The 24,621-nt window shown below is 40.2% G+C and overlaps 2 protein-coding genes across 5 annotated transcripts in view; both read left to right on the top strand.

Moving 5' to 3' along the window:
* Nucleotides 1–9,669: 9,669 nt before the first annotated feature.
* prdx1 (peroxiredoxin 1) lies at nt 9,670–12,435 on the top strand. The gene is made up of 6 exons (XM_047367265.1): nt 9,670–9,776; nt 10,864–10,980; nt 11,120–11,273; nt 11,363–11,485; nt 11,734–11,864; nt 11,977–12,435. The coding sequence occupies exons 2-6, from the start codon at nt 10,875–10,877 to the stop codon at nt 12,057–12,059; spliced, it is 597 nt and encodes a 198-aa protein (XP_047223221.1). The 5' UTR covers nt 9,670–9,776; nt 10,864–10,874; the 3' UTR covers nt 12,060–12,435.
* A 1,086-nt stretch (nt 12,436–13,521) lies between these two features.
* zte38 (zebrafish testis-expressed 38) overlaps nt 13,522–24,621 on the top strand; it is a 15,340-nt gene continuing 4,240 nt past the window's right edge. The window contains exons 1-8 of one of the 4 annotated variants that reach the window (XM_047367687.1): nt 13,522–13,864; nt 15,312–15,456; nt 16,788–16,851; nt 16,935–16,971; nt 17,068–17,088; nt 17,185–17,211; nt 17,324–17,391; nt 17,486–17,634. In XM_047367687.1, the coding sequence (XP_047223643.1) occupies nt 13,814–13,864; nt 15,312–15,456; nt 16,788–16,851; nt 16,935–16,971; nt 17,068–17,088; nt 17,185–17,211; nt 17,324–17,391; nt 17,486–17,634 (562 nt within the window). In that variant the 5' untranslated portion in view covers nt 13,522–13,813. The remainder of the gene's footprint in view (nt 13,865–15,311; nt 15,457–16,787; nt 16,852–16,934; nt 16,972–17,067; nt 17,089–17,184; nt 17,212–17,323; nt 17,392–17,485; nt 17,635–24,621) is intronic. The other 3 variants (XM_047367684.1, XM_047367685.1, XM_047367688.1) reach the window with 3 other exon arrangements.

Genomic DNA, 24,621 nt, shown 5'->3' with positions numbered 1-24,621 from the left:
TTATGATCATCTAACATATGGATATTATAATATTACAAAAAATTCAAGTAATAAGTGGTGAGGACTAAATTAGGTTACCCCCAAAATAATTTCAGTGCCATCACGTCAGATGGACATGATGACAGCAGTGTGCTACCAAAAGATAGATGTGCAAGAAAAGCAAACTGGTTTCAAATTAAATTATTATAATTAATAATAACTGAAGTTCAAGTCAAGAGTATAAAAAATATTGTTTTCAGAGTTCTTTAAAGGACAATTTTCATGCAATATTTTCTTGCTTTATATAAAATAAGTCAGCAAAAGTCTTTTTGATCTAGTTCTCCGTCCTGAGGGTCAACAACCGGAATAACTTCACATTAAATGGTAAGAGAACTCCTGCAGGAGGCGAAATAATAAATCACTACTCTTTGGGGTTGGAAAGTCTGTTTTACTTTGTAGTAAACTATTTAATTTACAACTAACCACTTTGACTTTGTTAAACATACCTCAGAAAAATAGAATGACATTGTTATGGTTGGTGGCGCATATTCATTTTATTTAATTTTAGATGAAGTAGAGGAAAAAATGATGAATTAGGAACCAAAACATTACAGTTAGAACATTGTTATAGTTCCTCTGGCTTTTCTCTTCTTTCATGTATGAAGTTCAACCGTAAGAGTTCAGTACCTGACACATGTTGAATTGAATTTGGACTATAAACTCAGCTGCAATAATGAGAGCTTCGTTTAAGATGGAGGTAATTCTACTTTGTGTGGAATGCAGCCCTAATGAACCAGGTCTACCATTTCAAGTCAAGATGTCTGTTGTGAAGCATGTCTGGATCGTTTTGTGCAATCAGGCTGCAGGAAATGTTATGACAGTATAAGACCGCTGCGTTAGTTCCATGTCTGAACAATGAAGTAGTGAAATTATAACATAGAGGGACTGAGGAGCTTCATTCGCTCTTCATCAGATGTCAGATAAGGGGGGCCCATGTCACCAAGACATTGGTTTTAAAAACTCATGAATGCAAGAAAACGTTTTATGCCATTTTTTTGTGTTTTGTTGAACAAACTCCTGGCTTTTAAATTTTCTGTATATTTAATAGCATGCATGAAAATGAGACAGCATTTCCACGATTTTTCTAACATATCAGTGCTAAAAATATATATAAATATAAAATGATAAATAATAAAAAAATACAAAAGATAAAAACAAAATATGGATAACATCTTTTAGTATAGAAATATAAAGTAAGTAAAATAAAATAAATAGTTTTGTATGATGTTCACAGAGAAACTTTGGAGCTGTGTAAGAGTGTCAGGAAAAAGGTTGTAATCGTAGAGAGCCTGTTGAACTCATGAGTCTGGTAACAGATCTCAAGAATTTGACAGGAGCCATTCCACTGTTCAGAAAATAGTCTACAAGTGTAAGATATTCAAATCAGCTGTCAGCATGCCCAGGTCTGGCTGTTCAAGCAAGTTCACCCTGAAAACACACCACAAAATGCTAAAGTAAATATCGAAAAACCCATATTTGCCATCATGGGACCTGAAGCAGGCTCTTGTTACTGCTGATCTCTGTAATCAGAATGATACTGCACAAATCTGGCTTTAATGGGAGGCGTGCAAGAAGGAAATCATTGAAGACATAAGGATCAGAGTAAAGTTTGCCTGAGAGAACCTAGACACAGACCAGGAGTTCTGGAGTGATGTCCTTTAGACAGATGAGTCTCAAATTGATCAATTTGTACCCCAGATCAGAGGACCTGATTGTCATAAACCAAATACAGCAATCCAGTTAAAGAACATTATACCAGCAGTAAAACAGAGAGCTGGAACCATCATGGCTTAGATACTTTGCCAGCTCACTGTCATAGAATCCATCATGAAATGTACCATGTTTCAGAAGACGCTTAAGGAAAATTTGAGACCATCTGTAAAAAAAAGGAAATGCATGAATAAAGTTGAAGCAAAACTGGACTCACAAACATTACAATGACGTAAAACATGCTGATAAATCCACCAAGAACTGACTGTGGATTAAGAAATGGAGAGAATATCTTACAGCTGAAAGTGAGGAGAGCAGCAAACCTTCCTCAGACCGACGTTAGAGACTGGTATAGGTGGGTAAAGGAACCATCTCACTGAGTTGATTTCAGCCATAAGGGCTGATTTGGGGGGTAGGGTTTCCTAACGTTTTCCTCAGCTGGAAAAATGTTGATATATTTTGCTTAAAGGGGAAATAATTACTACTTTCTTTTGTGGTGAGAAAAAAATCACATAACATCTTGAACATTTCCTAATAAAAACTTGAATATTTAAATGAGTTGTCCTAATTTATGCATGACTTTAAATAGTTTGCTGATGAAGAATATTGCATCACCACTGGTGCACTAAATAGCAGTGATATCATCTCTGTGTGTTACAAAATGAAACACAAAGAAATGAAGGAAACTGCTTTTTTTTTACTAAAGTTGGAAGAAACATATACATTTTCGAACTGTTTTACATTCCCTCCTCATATCTGTGATGCACCAACTTTTTTGTTGTTTTTCAGGGTTCTTTGAAACCAGGACAACGGCCCCAAACGGGGCCCTTCAAACATCCAGCAGCTTCAGAATAAGCCGTTGAGCATATTCACTAATTATGGTGATATTGTGAGACGGGAGATGAACACAGGACAGTGTTTGATCATGAGCCTGCAGTGGTGCCTCTAAAAGGAGGTTATTATGTGTCCCCCCTCTTATCTGGCCCTTGAAGCGATGCTATGGCAACAGTGTGCAAATATGTTGATGGTGACAAGAGAAAATGGTGGAGGGGTGTGGGGCTGCTTGAGCTGTTAAGAACTCCTGTTTGTAACATTGACTGATATGAGTAAAAATTACAGAAAGTAATTTTGTTTAGATTTTCTGACTTTTTTTGATAACTGTTTACTTTCTCTTTAGGTGTAAATTACTTCGTTAAGCTTTAAAGTCAGGTCAGTAAAGTCAACAGACATAATCACATCTTTGAATGTAATGTTAGATCATAATAATTATCATTACACAGGAGTGTAACTTGGAAACCATGGACAGACCAAACTCTAAGGCTAGTCCTAACTAACCTAGGAGCGAAGGCTGGAGCTACACCAGGATTAAACCGAGCCTTAAAGGCACCCTCCAGAACAGTAGGTTAAATTAAAGGTAATTCAGTTTGTTAAAGAAAATATGGATGACTTGTCAGTCAAGATCAACTAACATAATCAGAGATACAGGTTCTTGTTTACAAGAGGAATTCTTGCAAAGCTATGATGACATTTGTTTTGAATTACTGTTTATTTATAGATAAAATGTTGTGGTAGTCGTTTTTACTGCTACAGTCAATTGTTTCTGGATGAGACAAGAACTATTTCTTTACAGGTGTGCAGAATGTTCAAGTTTTTGACATTTGGTGACTTTCGGAGCAATAAAAAATGAACAGAATTTGTGTGTTGTCAGTAAACCAAGAGTATTTCACAGAGTTTGCATCTCGGACACTTATTCAGGGGAACTGACCTTACAGGCTCCCACTAGAGGAGGTTCAATCATGAAAACTTTGGAAGAGCTCCCACTAGAGGAGGTTCAATCATGAAAACTTTGGAAGAGCTCCCACTAGAGGAGGTTCAATCATGAAAACTTTGGAAGAGCTCCAGAGATCCACAACTCCGGTGGGAGAATCAGAACAACTATTAGCTCTGCACTCCACAAATCAGGGCCTGTATCAACAAAGAATCCTAAGACAAAAAGTTGCTCCTAGTGACGTCATTCAAAGAAGAATTCTTCTAAGAATGACAAAGATTTTTCTTAGAATTTTCCCTCGGTAAGATAAAAGTTATTTACGAAGCATGTTAGGCCTTCAGAGAACTCGTAACATGAACAAATGTTAAGAGGAGGACCTTTAGTGAGTCTTAAGCACTCTTATTTGCTGTTATTTCAGCTTTTAACTTTGTTCTCTCTTTTCTCTTCCTAGAAGCTACACCTGGCCTGGCTCTGTGTCTACCTGTGACACCTTTCTGGAGAGGGGCATTATCCAAACTTCTGCTGGCAACAACTTAATGCTCACCCTCTACTGATGATCCACAAGGCCCTGTCTTTAGGTGTTTAACCCTTTCTCTCTCCTAGACATAGCTACTGACTGAGCTTCTACTGTAACTAACTCTATGTGCTCTTTTTCAGACTCTAACCTTGAAAACTGGCTCAGAGTTTATCTGTTCATTCTTTCTAGGTGAAACGACTATAGGAGCTACATCCACTAACATTTACTTTTCCTTCCCATAGAGAGTACTCCTAGATCAGTGCTTCTTTGTTCTCTTTGTGTCTCTGCTCTGTTCTCTCAAACCCCCAGTCGGTCGTGGCAGATGGCCGCTCATACTGAGCCTGGTTCTGCTGGAGGTTTCTTCCTGTTAAAAGGGAGTTTTTCCTCTCCACTGTCGCTACATGCATGCTCAGTATGAGGGATTGCTGCAAAGTCAAAGCCAGTGACTGTCCACTGTCTCTACATGCTCATCCAGGAGGAGTGAATGCTGCAAGTCACTGACTGGATGCAATCTGATGGGCTTCCTTAGACAGAAAAACTTTTTATCCAATTTGAATAAATAACTAACTCTGACTGCACTGTTCAATGGTTAGGATTAATTGGAATGTATGTACCTCACTGTTGTGAAGTGGCTTGAAAAAACATGTGTTGTGAATTGGCGCTATATAAATAAAATTGAACTGAATTGATGTCAGCAGCCTAAGCCTAAATGGTCATCTACAACGCTCCCCGTCTGTGGAGACGTTCTCTGGTGAGCTGCTTTCAGGTACCAGAGCTGCTCACATTCCAGGCTGATGCTGAAAGCAGAGGGAACGATGCATTGATCTGCTCGGGAATGCCTGTTTGTTCACACTATGATCCCAGGACCAAATCTACTTTTCAAAGTTCCTCTCTTAAACATAAAACATCTATTTGAACTCTAACCACAAACTGTTGATAAAATCTTTAACAACATACAATTCAATCACCACAGATGACGCAAAATGAACTACCTCTGATGTATTCTGCTTTTATCATTTAATGCTTTTCAAGAATATTGATTAAGCTCTAAACATTGGATCATTTATTACTCATAAAGAGGTCAGCAAAATTTTTACTCATGTTTAAAATGGGAAGAGAGGCTTTTATCCTGGTGTTATAAGATCCACCCCTATTTGACAAACTGTATGAAACCAGGATATAAACCCAACCTGGACATACTCCAGGTTCATGTCTTATTGAAGCAGGCCAAATAATGTGACACAAAAAACAGCCAATTGTCAGTTTAACTTCCTTTTCCACCAGCCACAAGAAACTGCCTCTGTTGTGAAAGTGTGTAGACAAAGCTGTGTGCTGTCCCTCAGCTTATTCACTGAGTAAACAAACCAGTGGTAAGTGAGGAGGAAATGAGAGAGAAAATGCCTTTTGAAGCCAAATGATTAAAAGTACATGATGTTGCAATACAAGTTTAAAGAAAGCAGGAAGTTTCAGTTAAGTATTTATTTGTGCCCACACCAGCAATGTGAAAAGATTTGATCTGCCTGATTTTTCAGTAGGGAGAGGTCTGGGCCATTCCAGGAGCTGAAAATTATTTGTACTCATACTTGTCGTCTTCCGCTTTATCCAGGACCGGGTCGCGGGGGCAGCAGACTCAGCAGAGACGCCCAGACGTCCCTCTCCCCAGACACCTCCTCCAGCTCCTCCGGGGGGACCCCAAGGCGTTCCCAAGCCAGCCGAGAGACATAGTCCCTCCAGCATGTCCTGGGCCGTGTCCCGGGCCTCCTCCCGGTGGGACGTGCCTGGAACACCTCCCGAGGAAGGCGTCCAGGAGGCATCTGGTATAGATGCCCAAGCCACCTCAACTGGCTCTTCTCGATGTGGAGGAGTAGCGGCTCTACTACGAGCTCCTCCCGGATGGCCGAGCTCCTCACCCTCTCTCTAAGGGAGTGCCCAGCCACCCTACGGAGGAAGCTCATTTCAGCGCTTGTATCCGGGATCTCGTTCTTTCGGTCATGACCCAAATTCATGGCCATAGGTGAGGGTAGGAACGTAGACCGACCGGTAAATCGAGAGCTTTGCTTTTTGGCTCAGCTCTCTCTTAACCACAATGGACCAGCACAGTGCCCCCATTACTGCGGCAGCTGCACCGATCCGTCTGTCGATCTCCCGCTCCATTTTTCCCTCACTCGTGAACAAGACCCCTGAGATACTTGAACTCCTCCACTTAAGACAGGAACTCCCCTCCAACCTGAAGAGGAGAAGCCACCCTTTTCCGGTCGAGAACCATGGCCTCGGACTTGGAGGAGCTGATCTTCATCCCAGCCGCTTCACACTCGGCTGTGAACTGCCCCAGCGCCCCAGGGACCGGTGCAAAGAGGACTGGGCGGCAGACGAAGGTGGAGACCTCGGCGGCCCGATACCATGCTTAGGCTGGCTCTAGGGACGTGGAATGTCACCTCACTGGGGGGGAAGGAGCCTGAGCTTGTGCGGGAGGTCGAGAGATATCAACTAGAAATATTCAGGCTCACCTCCACGCATAGCGTGGGCTCTGGAACCCATCTCCCTGAGAGGGGCTGGGCTCTCTTCTACTCTGGAGTGGCCCACGGGGAGAGGCGGCAGGCCGGGGTGGGTTTGCTTGTTGCCCCCTAGCTCAACCGTCTCGTGTTGGGGTTTACCCCAGTGGATGAGAGGGTCGCATCCCTGCGTCTTCAGGTTGGGGACAGGTCTCTGATTGTCGTTTCGGCCTACGGGCCGGGCGGTAGTGCGGAGTACCCGGCCTTCTTGGCGTCCCTGTTGGGGGTGCTGGATAGTGCCCCTCCCGGGGACTCCATTATTCTGCTGGGAAACGACAGTGACACCTGGAGAGGCGTGATCGGGAGGAATGGCCTCCCGATCTGAATCCGAGTGGTGTTTCGTTATTGGACTTCTGTGCTAGTCACGGATTGTTCATAATGAACACCATGTTCAAAAATAAGGGTGTCCATCAGTGCACTTGGCACCAGGACACCCTAGGCAGGAGGTTGATGATCGACTTTGTTGTCGTATCGTCGGACCTTCGGCCGCATGTTTTGGACACTCAGGTAAAGAGAGGGGATGAGCTGTTCACTGATCACCACCTAGTGGTGAGTTGGATCCACTGGAGGAGGAGAAAGCCGGACAGACTTGGCAGGCCCAAGCACATAGTAAGAGTTTGCTGGGAACGTCTGGCAGAGTCCACGGCCAGGGACGTATTCAAATCCCACCTCCAGGAGAGCTTTGACCAGATTGCGGGGGATGTTGGAGACATTGAGTCCGAGTGGAACCATGTTCTCCGCATCTATTGTTGATGTTGCTGCCTGTAGCTGCGGCCGTAAGGTCTTTGTTGCCTGTCATGGCAGCAATCCCCAAACCCGATGGTGGACACCCGCACTAAGGGATGCTATCAAGCTGAAGAAGGAGTCCTATCAGCTGTGGTTGGCTTGTGGGACTCCTGAGGCTGCTGACGGGTACCGTGAGGCCAAGCGTGCCATGGCCCGGGCTGTGGCATAGGCAAAAACCCAGGCCTGGGAGGAGTTCGGTGAGGCCACGGAGAAGGACTACTGGTTGGCCTCGAAGCCATTCTGGCAAATCATCCGGCGCCTTAGGAGGTGTAAGCAGTGCTTCACCAACACTGTTTACAGTGGGGGTGGGAAGTTGCTGACCTCGACTGTGGACATTATCGGGCGGTGGAAGGAGTACTTCTAGGATCTCCTCAATCCTGCCATCACGCATTCCCTGGTGGAAACAGAGGCTGGGGACTCAGGGTTAGACTCTTTCATCACCCAGGCTGAAGACACCGAGGTGGTTAAAAAGCTCCGCGTTGGCAGGGCTTCGGGGGTGGATGAGATCCGCCCTGAGTACCTCAAGTCTCTGGATGTTGTAGGGCTGTCATGGTTGACACGCCTCTTCAAATTTGCGTGGCGGTCGGGGACAGTGTCTCTGGACTAGCAGACTGGGGTGGTGGTCCCTCTTCGTAAGAAGGGTGACTGGAGAGTGTGTTCCAACTACAGGGGGATCACACTCCTCAGCCTCCCTGGTAAGGCCTACGCCAGGGTATTTGGAGAAGAGACTCGGGCTGATAGTTGAACCTTGGCTTCAGGAGGAGCAGTGTGGTTTTTGTCCCGGCCGTGGAACACTGGACCAGCTCTATACCCTCAACAGGGTACTCAAGGATTCATGGGAGTTTGCCCAACCGGTCCACATGTGTTTTGTGGACCTGGAGAAGGCATTCGACTATGTCCATTGTGGTGCCCTGTGGGGGGTGCTCCAGGAGTATGGAATCGGGGGCCGTTTATTAGGGGCCATCCGGTCTCTGTACCACCGGAGCATGAGTTTGGTCTGCATTGTGAAAATTATTTGTCCATTCCAAAAATCACTGTTGGTACGTTTGGGATAATTGTCCAATTGGAACAACTAAATGTATCCATGTTTTTAAAAATGTTACTTAATATAAAAAATCTACATACTTAAGTTTCAACCATCTAGTCCTCCATTGTTATTCCATCCACCTTGTAGGATGCACTGGTACTGCTGACCGTAAAACCTTCCCACAGGGTGATGCTGCCATCACCATGCAATAGTTAGTGCACACTCTAAGGTTTAAAGGCCTAACATTGACTCCTCCAAACATATTTTATGTTAATGTGTAATACAGCCTTATACATATATGATAATAACCTATAGTAGTCTTGCCTGTGGGAATTAGTTATCAATAGGTTATTGCATTGCTTGTTTGGATGCAAAATTAATTCCTTAATCTATTTCATATTTTTCAATTTTTGTATTTCCTTTCTAAACATATTAATTACATGATGTCTGTCATAAAATGCAAAAAGTCAGTCTTAAAAACTATAAATGGTTGATGCTTGAAACAACAAAAAAACATTCATATATAATACAGTGAGAAAAAAAAACTTACTCACCATTACTCTCAGTTTCAACCACCTGCTGATCGGAGGAGTGAGTGAAGAATTTGGAGTTAGTCCTCCATCATTGGCCTACATGCAATGCACCTGTACTAGTGCTTGTAAAACTCCCCCACAGCATGACACAACCACCATTATGCTTGACAATTAGTACAGCGTTATTAGGTTTATATGCCTTACTTTGACTATCCTAAACATAATTTGTCACTATAGCTAAACAGTTACATTTTCTGTATAATGGCCATAAACATTTCTCCAGATGGCTAAATTTGAAAACTAAAAACTAGACCTAGTCCTTCTGTCACACAAGTTTTGAAGGTGGGTCACTGAAGGAATATAAAGATTTTATTAGTTCATGGTGATAAGGACATATATATGGAAAGAGGTTGAGTCATATAACAACCTAATGACTCAAATACCTTTTCCTGAATGTATTCCCAGAAGTACAAACCTCTAAAAATGAGCATGTCTTGAGTTTTGTATAAATAGTAAATAATTTATAAATTTTGCAGTGACTTATGAGAATAGAGCAAATAACATGTTATTTAACACTTCCTTTCAATGTTCCCTCGACAACCTCCTCTACCTTTATGAGTTTTAGTACCACCATAGTTGTTACATTCCCAGAAAGGTGGTTTGGAAAGTGCAAAGTCATGCTACATTGTGCTGTGCTTGACTGGAGAAGTGAACTGAGGAGAGATGTGTTCACGTTGTTATGTAAATTATCGCGAGACATTGGTCATGGTATAAATTCTCCAGTCGAACCAGGCTGGAGCTGCACTCCGTACGGCTCTGGATACGAGGTGAAAGCATACTAAAGGTAGGCGATTAAAATACACATGAAATAATATTTTTCCCTGTATTTCTGTTGTTTCAAAGTACTTTTTATTCTTTAAAGCTTTCAGTTCGCAGTTTGTAAAGGTCAGGAAGTTTTCATTCGTATATTTGAAGCGTTCAACAAATCTTTTTTTCCCTCACTAAACGGATGAACGTGTGAGACCAGAGTTAACTTAGTATTTAGTGTCCGCTAACACACATATCTCAAATCAGATTTTCTGTCTATTTTTGTTGATCGTTACTTCTTTTGGCAAGGTAAATACCGACATTTAGTTTTGTAAATGACAACTGCACGGGACGCATTGGGAAGAAACATAAGTCAATTTGTTCATATACGGAAACACCTGTGAGCTCGGAGGAGAAGTGGTTATGGTTCATGTTTCGAAAGATGCCAACTGACTGCTGGTTTGTGTGCCGAATACAAATGATAGCTTGTGTAATTTAATATAAGATGATAATCACATAATTATCTAGTCTGAATCTAGTGTCCAGTGAGCAATCAAATTAGTTGTTTAGCAATACAATTAAGTCATAAATCCACTTCTATTTTTTTTTCTTGATAAAGTCCCACAAGTTACAGATATAAAAACCTCTACTTGTAGCGGGGAAAATATTAGTATTATCAATATTTATTTTCCTGTCTTGGTCTCTAAATGTCGAATCCATCCATCCTTCGCAGACTTTGTCTGACCTCAGTAAAATATCTAGAAAATTCCCAGTGAGTGAGCTTCTGTATTTAGAGTTTCTAGATGAGCATAAAAATGTTAGAAAACTCAGGCTATGTAAGGCAAAGTATAGAATTGACTTGAAAAATATATAGGAACCCTGTAAAATGTAAGTGAACTGCAATGCTAAAAATATTATTGTAGCTTTGAGAACTAAATAAATTGAATGTTTTCACAGATTTTGTAAACAAAAATTTTTTCATTCCATGAGTTGTATTTAAAAAAGTTGAGTAACGGGCTCATATTTATACTAGACATTCCTGCTCCAGAATAAACAATAGGCAGCTGTAATTTTTCAAAGGGGTCATGTGTCACATTCAGCCATTTCCTTCTCTTATGATCCAGTCTGACTGAAGATGGCTGCAGGCAACGCAAAAATTGGAAATCTGGCTCCAGACTTTACAGCTAAAGCGGTGATGCCAGATGGACAGTTCAAGGACCTGAAGCTGTCAGATTACAGAGGTAATACTACTTCATCTTTTGCTGCATGCAGGACGTGTTTCTACTTTAGCAGATGTTAACTAGAAGTGCTAGAGAAATGAATTAAATTTCCCATGAAAATAAAAAACGATTCTCCTTGTTATATTTTCTCTTGGTACAGGAAAGTATGTCGTCTTTTTTTTCTATCCACTGGACTTTACATTCGTGTGTCCAACCGAGATCATCGCTTTCAGCGATGCTGCTGATGAATTCAGGAAGATCGGCTGCGAAGTTATTGCTGCCTCTGTAGACTCTCACTTCTCCCATTTTGCATGGTATTCAACAATATTCTTGGTTCATTATAACATTCTCAATAACTATGTGCAATTCCTCAAAAATGCTCCGATTCTTTGTGGTCTTCAAGGACCAACACACCACGTAAACAGGGAGGTCTGGGTGCCATGAAGATCCCACTCGTGTCTGACACACGACGCACCATCTCCACAGACTACGGTGTCCTGAAGGAGGACGAAGGCATCGCCTACAGGTGGGTGAACATTATGGAGCTGCACAGGTTTCGCTGTGCAGCAGTTTAAAAATGTTTGAAGATTGTTAGAGGTCACAAACTTTTCAGCTTTCATCTGCTTTTATAGACTATTTTATTTGAATCTTGACTGATTTGGACCAGTTTGTCTGGTAAAAGTGCCTTGAGTTGTAATTTGGTGTAATAAATTAACTGAATTTGCTTAAATTGAGCCTAAAATCCACAAGACTCATCTATTTCCTGTATTTTAGGGGCCTGTTCATCATCGATGACAAGGGTATCCTGAGACAAATCACCATTAATGATCTCCCAGTTGGACGCTCTGTTGAGGAGACCTTGCGTTTGGTTCAAGCATTTCAGTTCACAGACAAACATGGAGAAGGTTAGTTTGTTGCTATTGCTTGCCACTTTGTTTTGAATTTTACATGGATCCTTCTGGAACATCTTTATCTTCTATCTGTGGGCCAAGAATCATTACATGCTTATCTTTTCAGTCTGTCCAGCGGGCTGGAAACCAGGAAGTGACACCATCAAGCCAGATATCGAGAAAAGCAAAGATTTCTTCTCCAAGCAGTAATAAATTCAGGTCAACAGTCTGTCGCCTGCTCTAGCAGATTTCATTTATGATAATATTTCCAATAGTGTTTGAGTCAGAGCTTTGTCGTCATCATACAGTGTATAATATTTCTTGTAAATGTTGCCCTGGGACCAAAGTACAGTAATTTTGCTGTGGTTGCTATTGTATGCTGTAGTCATTGTTTGACGGTTAACCCTCTGTGTGGTCGATCATGTCATTATTCATTACTAGTACATACAAAGGACTTTACAAACATTTTCACTGGAGCAAAGGCAGAGCATCTGTACTCAAAATGTTGTTTGGTTTCTCTTGTTTTTTTGTTTTTTTTTCTATACAATGAACAAAACTATTTCACCTGAATAAATTATGTATCACATTTACTGTGATGTTTTCATTTTCATCAACAAAACACTGTTTCATGTATTTTACAGTTACAGTTACGCATAAATTGTAGAATGAAATAGATGGAGAGAGTACTTTCATTTTTATACATATATATATATATAAAATAATTTATAAACATAAATTTAAATGTGATTATAAATTACTGTTCAAGTGGTTATTCTTGTAATTTAGACATATCTCAGCTGTGACTGGTATTTTATATCTATCTGTTTACCTAGAGTTAAATAAGAAAGGAAAAAAAAAAGCTCCAATAAACAGCAGAATTAAAAACTTTTCAGAATACTTTGGTTAGGCCATTGCATAATCTTATATGTTGACATGATTTATCCAAGAATCACTTTGCTTTGTTGGGACACTGTGTAATTTACTGCAAAAACACATTTTAGCTTCTATTAATTTGAAAAGTTGTTTTTTCCGTCAGCCTCGAACGTTTAAATAAATAAAAATTACGGAGCCCGCTAGGGGACATGTGGGATTTTTTTCTTTTGCGTCCCCACGCAATACTTGTGCGTTCGCTCGCAAAAGTTGTTAATCACCTTGAGAAAGCTGTGCATTTTGGAACAGCAGCACATTTGACAAACTGCTCACAAACCAAACAGCACTGACTGGCATTAATATGGTTTATTTGTCATATGCAGGTTAACACGCAGTCAACAATGCGATTAAATGCTTAGGACAAGAAGGGCCGTTCAAATCACTATAAAAACAAAAGTGGCGTGCAACAAAAGTACACATCATGCAGCAGTAATAAGCTCATAAAGTGTCAGATGTGGTTTCATGCAGTATTATTGTCCAGAGTTCAGCAGTTTGACAGCTTGTAGATAATAACTGTCTTTAAGTCTGATTGAAGATTATTTAAGGCCGATTTCAAAATAAAACTCGATAAATCTCAAAAACGGGTCTCCCACAAAGTATTGCGAGAAAACGCAAAGACCATTACGTATATATATATAAGTATAGCGTGGGAACGCAAAAAGAAAAAAATTCCTCCATGTCCCCTCGCGGGCTCCGTACAAAATGACCGCACTCCTGATGAGTAAATGAATTTGTGACCACCTATGAATCATAGTGATGATGTAAAATCTTGGGCGGGAAAACTGACTCACCACTAGCTCACCTCTAGTGTCCTGCGCGGTCTTGTTTCTACTAGCAGATTACTGTACTGACTAGGATACAGTAATCTGAGTGTCGTCTAGAGTGTGAACAAAAACCTCTTACCATCCTGCTAACTTAGAAAGAAGTCAAATAATCTATTTTAGGTATATTTGAGCTTATTCGGCATCTCCTTTAGCTAATTTAGCCGTTGGAAGTGACCCTCGCCTGGCTAAGGTTGGACGCAAGGAGGAAAAATGGCGTCCGGGAAAATGTGCCTTAGAGGAAACAAGGAGGAAACTGCAGAGGTTTGGTGACAACATGCTACCTACAAGCGAACACTGAAAATGTTTTTACTCATCGTGTTTATGTGTTAGTGAATGGCTCATGCGATACAAAGCAGCCACCCATTGCTAGCTTGTCTGAGCGCACATTAAACCAGAACTTCGACTTATATACATTCATTAGACACAAAGATTTCAAGCATCTATTTATGATAAGTGTGATGATGTAAACCCATAATCTAGTTTCTTTGAAAATTAGACTAAAAAACCGATTAAAAAGCATTTTAAAAGAGAAATGAGAGCCTACTGAGAAGTTTGAACATGTACTGTGCAGAATAGGCACTCAGTACGTTTGGATGACTGAGCATGGTATAGAAGGGACCAGTCCTTAGATTCTCTATGGGGTTCGGGTCAGGCCAGTCTGCTGGCCAATCAAGCACAGTAACATGATTAAAAAGACAACAAATTAAATGATACAGATAATTAAAACGCTGGACTGCGCAGGGTGACGAGCCAGTAGAGCCGCTGCTCCTCCACATCGAGAGGTGCCAGTTGAGGTGGCTTAGGCATCTATACTGGATGCCTCCTGGACGTCTTCCTCGGGAGGTGTTCCAGGCACGTCCCACTAGGAGGAGGTCCAGGGGACGGCCCAGGACACGCTGGAGGGACTATGTCTCTCGGCTGGCCTGGGAACGCCTTGGGCTCCCCCTGGAGGAGGTGTCTGGAGAGAGGGACGTCTGGGTGGTTCTGTTGAGTCTGCTGCCCCCGCGATCCAGTCCCGGATAAAGCGGAAGACGACGAGTACGAGTACGGACTGCGCAGGTCCCCATCATTGTGTAGGCAGGAACATGACATTTCTATACTAAAGGTTTTGTTAGAAGAACAATTTTGATTAGGGCTGCACGGTGGAGCAGTTGATAGCACTGTTGCCTTGCAGCAAGAAGGTCCTGGGTTCGATTACCGGCTGGGGGTCTTTCTGCATGGAGTTTACATGTTCTCCCCGTGCATGCGTGGGTTCTCACCGGGTACTCTGGCTTCCTCCCACAGTCCAAAGACATGCCTGTTAGGTTAATTGGTCTCTCTAAATTGCCCTTAGGTGTATGAATGAGTGTGTGGATGGTTGTTTGTGTGTTGCTCTGCGATGGACTGGCGACCTGTCCAGGGTGTATCCTGCCTCTTGCCCATAGACTGCTGGAGATAGGCACCAGCTTCCCTGTGACCCACTATGGAAGAAGCGGTAGAAAATGACTGACTGACCCACAATGTTGATTACTTATTAACCGCATGCCATAATTAATACAATTATTATAAACATCTGAAATATATTATTCTGTTATGACTTTCACTTTTAGAACTGAAGTACTGAAATACAGGATTTTTTTTTTTTGCTGATGTTCTAATTTACTGAGATGTGCCTGTATTTCACTTTGTATTTTATTTATCTATGCATGTCTTTTTTTTATTTTTCAAGTGGACCGCATTATTCATCAATGACTTAAAAACCAAACACGAGTCTCTGGTCTTTGTCAAGAGGATGATGGCTGTGGCCGTCTCTTCCATCACCTACCTGAGAGGGATTTTTCCAGAGTATGCCTACAGATCCCGGTATCTGGAAGGTTAGCACAGTGCAGAAACATCCCAAAAATTGCCATATTGTACATTTCTTAGAGATTTCATATATTTGCTTTTTAATTAATTAACTACCGTATTTTCCGCACTATAAGGCGCACTTAAAAACCTTTAATTTTTTCAAAAAATGACAGTGCGCCTTGTAATCCGGAGCGCCTTATATATGGATCAATTGGTTAATTGGTTGATCCATACTGGTTGTACACAGCGCTCTGTCAAAATGTTTCAGTACGACTGGTAAACTAAATAAGCCGCACCGCTTGCAGCATTACGGCTACCGTAGTCAGGGGCGTCGCCGAAGTAATAGCGGTAAACACCTGTACTGTGCTTACTCCTAGTCCAACACCACTTGTGTGTGTATAACGTTTGAATGTACTGTTGCAGGAATTGCCTGAACTATATGTGATTAGAAGCTCAGTGTGTGTGGTGTATGTTTCGTGTGTGTGTATGGAAGATGTTGACATTACTCCTCCGGACAGAGGTGGCGCTGTGTGCTGCCGTAGCTGAGAATCAAGAGTGAAGGAGTGACGTCGGTATTATTGTGTGTGTGGGGTGGGTAGAGACGGCGACCGGAGCAGCGGTGTATGAGTCTGTAAGCCCTGTGTTTTTACGTGCTGCAAAGTCATTAAAAAGAACCCCGAATCTCGTCAACAACTCAGTGTTTTGATGCTGTTTCTTCATGCTCAACTCAGCAACGTATGAGTGAGGGAGTTAACCCCCAGGAAACTAGTAACTTCGGCCCTGGAGAAAGCGTCTCCCCTGTGTCATCAGACTACGGTCAGGGGACAAAAACAGGAAAGATTAACAGTACTAACGTTTGATTTAGTGCATCAAACTGTTTCTTTTACGTGTTTACTGAATCAGGGAAAAGTTCCCTTTCACGTTTTAACTAACGTTTGATTTCAACTTCAACTTCATAGACTCCAATGCATTCCTAACGTGCGGTTGGCTCTATTCAATAGAATTCTATGTAGAGGAGACCTTACCATGAGAGTGAATGGAGTTATCAGAACGCTGGTTTGTAGTGTATTAATAAAGTTTGACTGACTGACTTATCTGACTGTTTTGTTGACATTCTCTTTAGCACAGCTCCATCTAGTGGATGCATAACGCAACCCCAGTCAAACGTTTGACTGCAGTAGCTTCTATTCTACGCGCCTTATAATCCGGTGCGCCTTATAGTGCGGAAAATACAGTAATTGATTTTTTTTTTTTTTTTCAATTTTACACAAATCAGATGTGTTAGAGACAAATCATACACACATGTTTTAATATTTTAGACTCTGAAATCTTTTTCTGTGTATTACTGTTTTTCTAGATCTGTGCATCAAAGTTTTGCGTGAGAACAGCAACACCGCTGGCGCCAACAAAATTGTGAAATGGTACATATAAGATTTCTGCCCTAAATGGGCAAATGTGAAGGAATAGTCAGCTGTTGTGGTCACCTTGCCTGTGGTTTATCTAGGATGATGGGCTGCTTCGATGCATTAGAGAAGCAGTACGTAAGTCCGATCCATCCTACTTTCAAATTAAAACTGCCATGTATTCTGCCAGTTCCCACCCCACTTTTGTTATTGTCACATTTTGTCCTATAACAGCTCCAGATTATATGCATTGGGGTGAGCACCTTGTAATTACTAAAGCGATATTTGGATTTGATGTGATAGTTTGCGTGTAACGGCGTTGACTATGTTGGGGTTTTCTGGGGAATTTAGGTTTACACTGATCCAGAGGACCGTAATGTGAGTTGTATAATAAAGTGCTGTACATTTCTTTTGATAATGTGAAAGCAATAATGTGAATAATGTGAATTGTCATTTAGAAACACTGAGCTTAATATTTCTCAATTTTTAGTGCATCATTGAGTCCTACCAGTTTAACTTCAGATACGCCGAAAAGGGACCAGAAATGGACATACTCAGGTGTGGATAGATTTCCTTTTGTATTAAACATATAAACACTGACTATGAATGCTGACATCAGCAGATGGTTGATAAACCCTTTATGAACCCATAGGAACAACGACATAGAGCTGCAGGTGACACTGGAGGACACCAAGAGAGCCTCAGTGCTGCTCATCAGGAAGCTCTTCCTGCTTATGCAGAACCTGGATGCCCTCCCCAGCAATGTCTACCTCACCATGAAGCTCTACTATTACGATGACAGTAAGACACTCACCTTTTTTCTTATAATTACTCCCTTTAAGCAGAATGTTGCTGAAAAGACAACCAAAACAACAACTGCTCTCTGCTTAAACCAGCTTTCTGCAACCTGCAGCTCTGGAGCTGCAGGGAGATCTTTGAAACTTCCACGATGGCTGTCAGTACCTTCAGCTTAAAATGCAAAAAAAACAAACAACTAATGTTTTTAAATGTAGATATAATAACTAAAGTAGGTTTTAGCAGTTTTACATTTTTTTTGGGATGTCCTGTTGAATTCCCATAATACAATGAGACTCGGAAAGTACCAGTAATATTTTTAGGAGCTTTTTTAGGAGTTTTTTAATACATTATTTCTCACAAATATCCACATCCCATAGAAGAAAATGTACCCATCCTCTTTTTTGCAAAAGTTTTGTTTTTCTTTATTTTAAAACCTAGAAATAGAAATAAAAAGGTGTCAGCAGAGTGGCTCTTTGGATTGTAAAGGTTGCAGACCGCTTGCCTAAACGATGTGTAAATGTCAGGTTCAATCAACCTAAAATACTTATAACATCACAAAAAGAAGAGAAAGACAAGAGAATTAGTTTCTTACTCGCTGTGAAAAACCGAATCCCAGTGCTGACATGTTTCATTAGGATTAGTTTGATTCATTACTTCCATCATACAGGGTTGTGGTATCACAGCTGGAATTACTTGTAACAAAGGCCTGGGACCCAAACACACAACACAATCTCTTTTAGTCATGTTAGCCGCTTGTTCTACCATCAATAACCAGTTATTATTTGTTCCTGATACTCCAGTAATAACCTGGAACCAGTCATCTGCGTTTGAGTTTCCTGGCATAATTTTTACTTTCTTTTTGCTGTTGTCTTAGGGAAGAGAGTTGTTTCACTTTTTACTTCACAAAAAAAAGGTCAAAGTTTGGGTCTGTCCCTGAAACCCAGGCCCACAGGAAAAAACCCCAACATTTTCCTCCTGATGGATAGTTGGGAGGAAATAGAGAGTTATGTGTGAGGTTAATGGTTACCTGGATTGCATTATCAGCTTTATGGAGTCTAAACAACTTCTTTTGATGACTAGCATAAGCAGTGGTGCCCTTCTTTGGTGTCCAATGTTTTCCTTCATCAGCTACCATCGTGGACCACGAGGTGTCTCTTCTGTCATTAGTTAAATAATCCTGTCCTTTCCTTCCTCATTTGGTCAAGCTAATGAGTGGGATCAGCACTACAGCTATGGTATTAGATTTCACACACACTTGAATGCCATAAGTATAAGAAGTTTGTTCAGTACACATAGTTAGGTTATCTTGCCTTCCTGTGTTTAGTGCTTCTTGTTTAGTATGACTCATAGCAGGTGTTGTTACTTTTTGATTTATCTTGACTGGTTCTCAGAGGTACCAGAAAAACAAGAAAATCAATATGAGGAAAAATATAAATATCCAGCAACAGACTGCTTCACTTATCCATCTAAGAGTCATTTTGGCTGAAATTTGACTCCTCTAAATGGTTCCAGTGTCTTAATTTTCTTCACTGACTTTTGGGTCTCTCCAGCCTCTAAATGTCTGGGTCCACCCTATTATCAGGCTGTAAATCACCTCCCCTGGCGGAGTTTTTAACCGAAATGACCTTTTTACCAATGTTTCTTCTTTACACTCCTTATTAACACCCAGTCTCCTGGTTCCACTAGTTGGTTTTCCTGCGGGGAAATAGAACATTCCTAATTAGTTTGATTTTGTTTCTAACATACTCCTCATATAATCAGCTAGGTTAGCTTCTTCATCTAACTCCCACTTATTTTTGAACTGTGGTAATCTGTATGGTCTTCCAAATAACGTTTCATAGGGTGTTAACCCTGAGGTGCTTGTAATGTTTATATATAGTTTTACTAGATCCAGACACTGCGTCCATGGTCTTCCTGTCTCTTCAATACACTTTTTCAGGCAGTTCTTTATAGTCCCATTCATTCTTTCCACTAATTCAGCGCTTTGAGGGTGGTAAGGACAATGGTTTCTTAGATCTATGTAAAACATCATTCCTATTTTCTTTATTATTTGATTCACAAAATGGGCTCCATTGTCACTATATATTTTCTCTGGAATCCCATATCTGGGAATAATATCTTTACACAGTGCTTTTGCTACAGTTAAGGCATCTGGATGTTTAGTTGGAAATAGTTCTATCCATTTAGAAAATACATCTATAACGACTAAACAGAACCTTTTCCCTTCACTGTGGTTTAGCTCAATAAAATCCATATGAATTGTTTGGAAAGGGTATTTTGGTTTTGGGAATTATCCCCTTCGTGGTCTTAAGATTCCCTTGTGGATTATGTTTTGCACATGTTAAACATGTTCTACAAAGATTTTTTGAATAAGAATTAAATCCATATGTTGTATAATATTTATGTATCTGTCCTACCATTCCTCCTTGTTGAGACACGTTGAAACACCATGGCTCAATACTGGTGCCCATTTGCATAGGTTCTTTGGTAAGATAGGTTTATTATCTGGTCAAATATAGATTTCATCTTTTAAAGCAGCTCCATGTTTTTTCCACATTTCTATCTCCTGTGGTGGGCTTTGTTGTTGCATTTCTTTTAACACAACATTGTCTATACTATGCTGTTTTTCCATAACTAATATTTAGATTTGTCCTGCTGCAGCCGCTTTTGCTGTCTTATCTGCAAATGCATTTCCTTTTATGACATCATTTGTGCCAGAAGTGTGAGCTGCACACTTACAGACTGCTCATTTTCTAGGGAGGTGTACTGATTTCAGTAAGTTTTTTAACAAATCAGCATGCGTTCCTGGTTTCCCAGTAGATGTTATCATGCCTCTATTCTTCCAATATTGAGCAAATGTATGCACTGTTGCAAATGCATATTGACTATCAGTATAAATAGTTACTTCCTCATTTGCAAATAATTTGCAGGTCTCGGTTAACGCAATAAGTTCTGCAGCCTGTGCAGAATAATGTGAAGGTAATTGTTTCGCTTTTACCATTGTATCTTTCATCACTACTGCAAATGCTGTTTGTGTTTTCCCTCTCTCATCTTTTCTGGAGGAACCATCTACATAAACTATCTTGCCTTGTACCAGGGGTTGATCCTGCAAATCACTTCTAGTTTTTACTTCTTTTTCTGCCAATTCTTGACAATCCTATTGAATTCCATCTTCAGGTGTGGGTAACAATGTTGCTGAGTTTAAAGTGGTGCAACTTTCTATAGTTAAGTGTGGTTGTGACAGTAAGGTTGACATGCAGGACAAATGTCTGGCAGGTGATAGAAAGGTCATATTTGTTTGCATTAATAATGCTGAAACTGCATGGGGAACTCTTAAAGTTAAAGGGTGAAACACCACTATTGTGGCACTGACTTCAACTGCCATTGAGGCTGCAATTACAGCTCTCACATAATATGGTTTTGAGGAGAAATAATCTATTGGTTTCATTTTATCTCCATGTTGTTGAACCAGAACTGAAGACATAAAATGTCCCTTACAATGTACCATGTGAACAAATGGTTTACTATAGTCTGGTAATGCTAAAGCAGTACTGGAAACTAGAACTTGTTTTAAGTTGGTAAATGCTTCTTCAGCTTCTACACTCCATTTCAGTTCAGATGTCATTTTCAGCTCTTCCTCATACATTAGTTTGTTTAATGAAGCTACTATTTCTGCATAATTTGGCACCCAGTTTCTACAATAATTAGTTAGTCCAAGGAGGGACATCATTTGCTTTTTTGTTACTGGTTTTGGAGCTTGTAATATTGCAGTCTTTCTTTCTTCTACAATTGTGCGTCCCCCTGCGCTAAGATTGTGGCCTAGATATTTAACCTCATTTTTACACAACTAAAGTTTCTTTTATTGACTTCATGTCCCTCTTCTGCTAAATGTTTTAATAATGCTATTGTGTCATTTTTACAAGTCTCCTCATCAGGAGATGCTAATAGCACATCATCAACATATAGTAAAACCTGACTACCTCCTGGAGGGTCAATCTTGGCCATGCTTGCACTCATTACCTGAAAGTATATAGTTGGACTTTCACAGTAGCCTTGAGGTAGTCTGGTATAAGTATATCTTTGTCCCTCAAAAGTGAATGCAAACCAGAACTGACTATCTTTATCTATAGATACAAAGAAAAATGCATTGCTAATATAAACTACAGTAAATACTGTAGCATCTGGTCTTAGGGAATTTAATAATGTATAAGGATCAGGAACACATGGTGCTCTCTGAACAACTGCACTGTTAACTGCCTGTAAGTCTTGTGCCATGCGCCGTCGTGTTGATGGAGCTTGTTTTTTGACTGGAAAAATGGGGGTGTTACATGGTGAGTCTTCGCATTTTACTATCACCCCTGCAGTTATTAAATCCTTTATTACTGGTTTTATTTCTTTTCGTGCATCATTTTAAATTCTGAAATCTCCAGTATTTGTGCTGCTGTTAAAAGAGTCAAATATTTTCTAAGGTTACACAGAAGAAACGTGTCATGTCATGAACCTCTGTGACAGGCTGTATCAACAGCCTCCAGCGTCTCAAACAATAAAAAATAAACACAAATAAAACATACATCAGGTACAGCCATGGTGGGGATGGATTTATTCACTAAAAGGGGAAATCCCAAGCCAAAGGGACTCATTTTAGCCCATCTAATCCTGTCAAAGCCTACAAAATAAAAACTTTCCACCTACTCTTTTTACTCACTTTCTTTTGTCCTGCTGTTCTACTTTGCAAGTCCATCAAAAATTACTTCTTAGCACTCTGACCTTTTCTGCTTTCCAAAAGAACGTCCATTCTTATCTCCTGCATCACATCTCTCTCTTTTTAGCTCCTTTTAACCAATAATCTACATCCTCATAACCTTCTTTTTCCATTTTTCTTGAATCACGTTTTGTACTTTTAATTATTGCATCCTGTAGATTAACTAATCTTTGAGAGTTTAATTGGCCATCATAATTATATGTGCTTATCCATTTATCTAAATATTTTAATTTGTTTGAATCCTATGCTTCTATGAATTTCCAATCTTTGCATTGTAATTCATTTTTTAGTTCATTTTTACTTGCCCCTTTTCCCATTTTTGAAAAATCTGGTCCAGTATATAAATACCTAGGGTATTCTAAATGCTGGATTATTCTGCTCAGTAGGGTGACAGAAAAATCTCCTTTTGTGGTAATTCTCACTTCAACTCTTTTGAGTGGAGAATTCTTGCCTTTGCTTCCACAAAAGTTAGTCACTTACAATCCTACTGCTTTGGCAAAACCTAGTGGTTTAAATCCTCCATTCATTTCTCACATTCACCAATTTTTTAATTTTTTTTTAAACGCGGAATTTTCTTAATATTTTTGTTTAAATACTTAATCAGGACTCCGCCGTCCTTTAAACACGGAATTTTCAGTATTACTTCTGAATACTTTTCAGGACTCCGCCGTCCTACTTTTACCTGTTACGGCCTAGGATACACAGGGTTCGGTAGGGTTTCAGAATTTCTCCCTACCACTTATATGGCCTGAGCTCAAACCTGTTTACAGCTTTACACATGATCTGCTGCAGCATGCTGGTCAGCAGTGGTCATCACACCAACTATAAACAACTCAGACTGGCCTGCTTGTTTTTTTTCTTTAGATTTGATTACAATTATGTTATTTTTATGTCAAGTTTCAGTTAAGACAATTTGGGATTACTTAACTAAACTGTAGTAGTATACATATTAGCTAATATATATGTTTATTTGTATCATATATAAAACTTTTGCAAATGATTAATGCATTACATCCAAAAACGTTTTTGTACAGAATTTTGTAAAAGACAGTAAAAATCTAAATAAATAAAAACAAAGCGACCAAACTGTGCAGAATATTCTTCAAGCTGTCTGTACTTTAGGATTAGCAGGTCTACTGTATATGAAGTGATACAAAAACATGTTTAATTAATGTGTTTTAACTATCTATGATCGTAGATTGTGAAGGATTAGACCTTATTGTCAGCCAGATTTAGATTGATGTAAATAGAGCATATCCTGTCCATTGCTGTTCTATTCTCTTAAATGGACCCATCAGTTTTATTTTCTTCCTTTTCCTTCAGCTTCATAGCTTTTTTGTAGCACTTTGCAAGACTAGTGTTGGTGTGGTGTTTGAGTTAGATAAATAAATCTGAGAAGGAGTGTATTTTAAGTCTTAAATGTGTCAATCTACAGTTAAGGCACGAAATGTTTCACCCCTGGCACATTTAGATTTCATTTCAAAATGTTTTTTCAACCAAGAAGTTTGTGTCTGTCAGGAAATGAGACATGCATCTCACACAAGGTTAATCATTGTAAAAGGAGCATCAGTAAAAAAAAAAAAAACTTTATTATTTACCTTTTATTAAAAAAGCATCCCAGATGAAACGGAAGATGACGAGTAAAAAAGTAATGTTGATTTTCTTTTTTTTTATCCTCTTCTGAATAACCAATGGAAAAACCATTTATCTACACCCCAATTCCAATGAAGTTGGGCTGTTTAAAACATAAATAAAACAGAATACAGTGATCTGCAAATCCTGTTCAACCTAAATGCAACTTAATACGCTACAAAGACGGGACTACAAAGTCTCTGTTGTATTTTGCGCTTCATAATGTGCCACATATTTTCAATTTGTACATGAGGCCCCACAGGTCTGGGGTCTCATGTACGAAAGAGTGCGCAGCTTTCATACTAAACGTTTGTGGTAGGGAGAAATTCTGAAACTTTCTGTGCACAAAAAAATTCGGATGTACAAAACTGTGTGTAGACATATCACCACACACGTGGCACTTGGACCGCCCTGTCCCGCCCCTTCATACATATGCAAAGTAATATAAATAGCCAGAAGTCAACCGTCACCGGTCCAAATAACCATGGCAACGGTGCTGTGACAGTCAAGGAACCGGTTCCTTTTGGCGGAAAAACAAGAGACTGTGTCTTCCCACCATGAGGGCTATTTGTTGTCACAGCAAACCAACTTCTTGA

The sequence above is a fragment of the Girardinichthys multiradiatus genome, chromosome 6, assembly GCF_021462225.1.
Source record: "Girardinichthys multiradiatus isolate DD_20200921_A chromosome 6, DD_fGirMul_XY1, whole genome shotgun sequence".
NCBI lineage: Eukaryota > Metazoa > Chordata > Actinopteri > Cyprinodontiformes > Goodeidae > Girardinichthys > Girardinichthys multiradiatus.
This window is presented reverse-complemented; position numbering and strand designations above follow the sequence as displayed.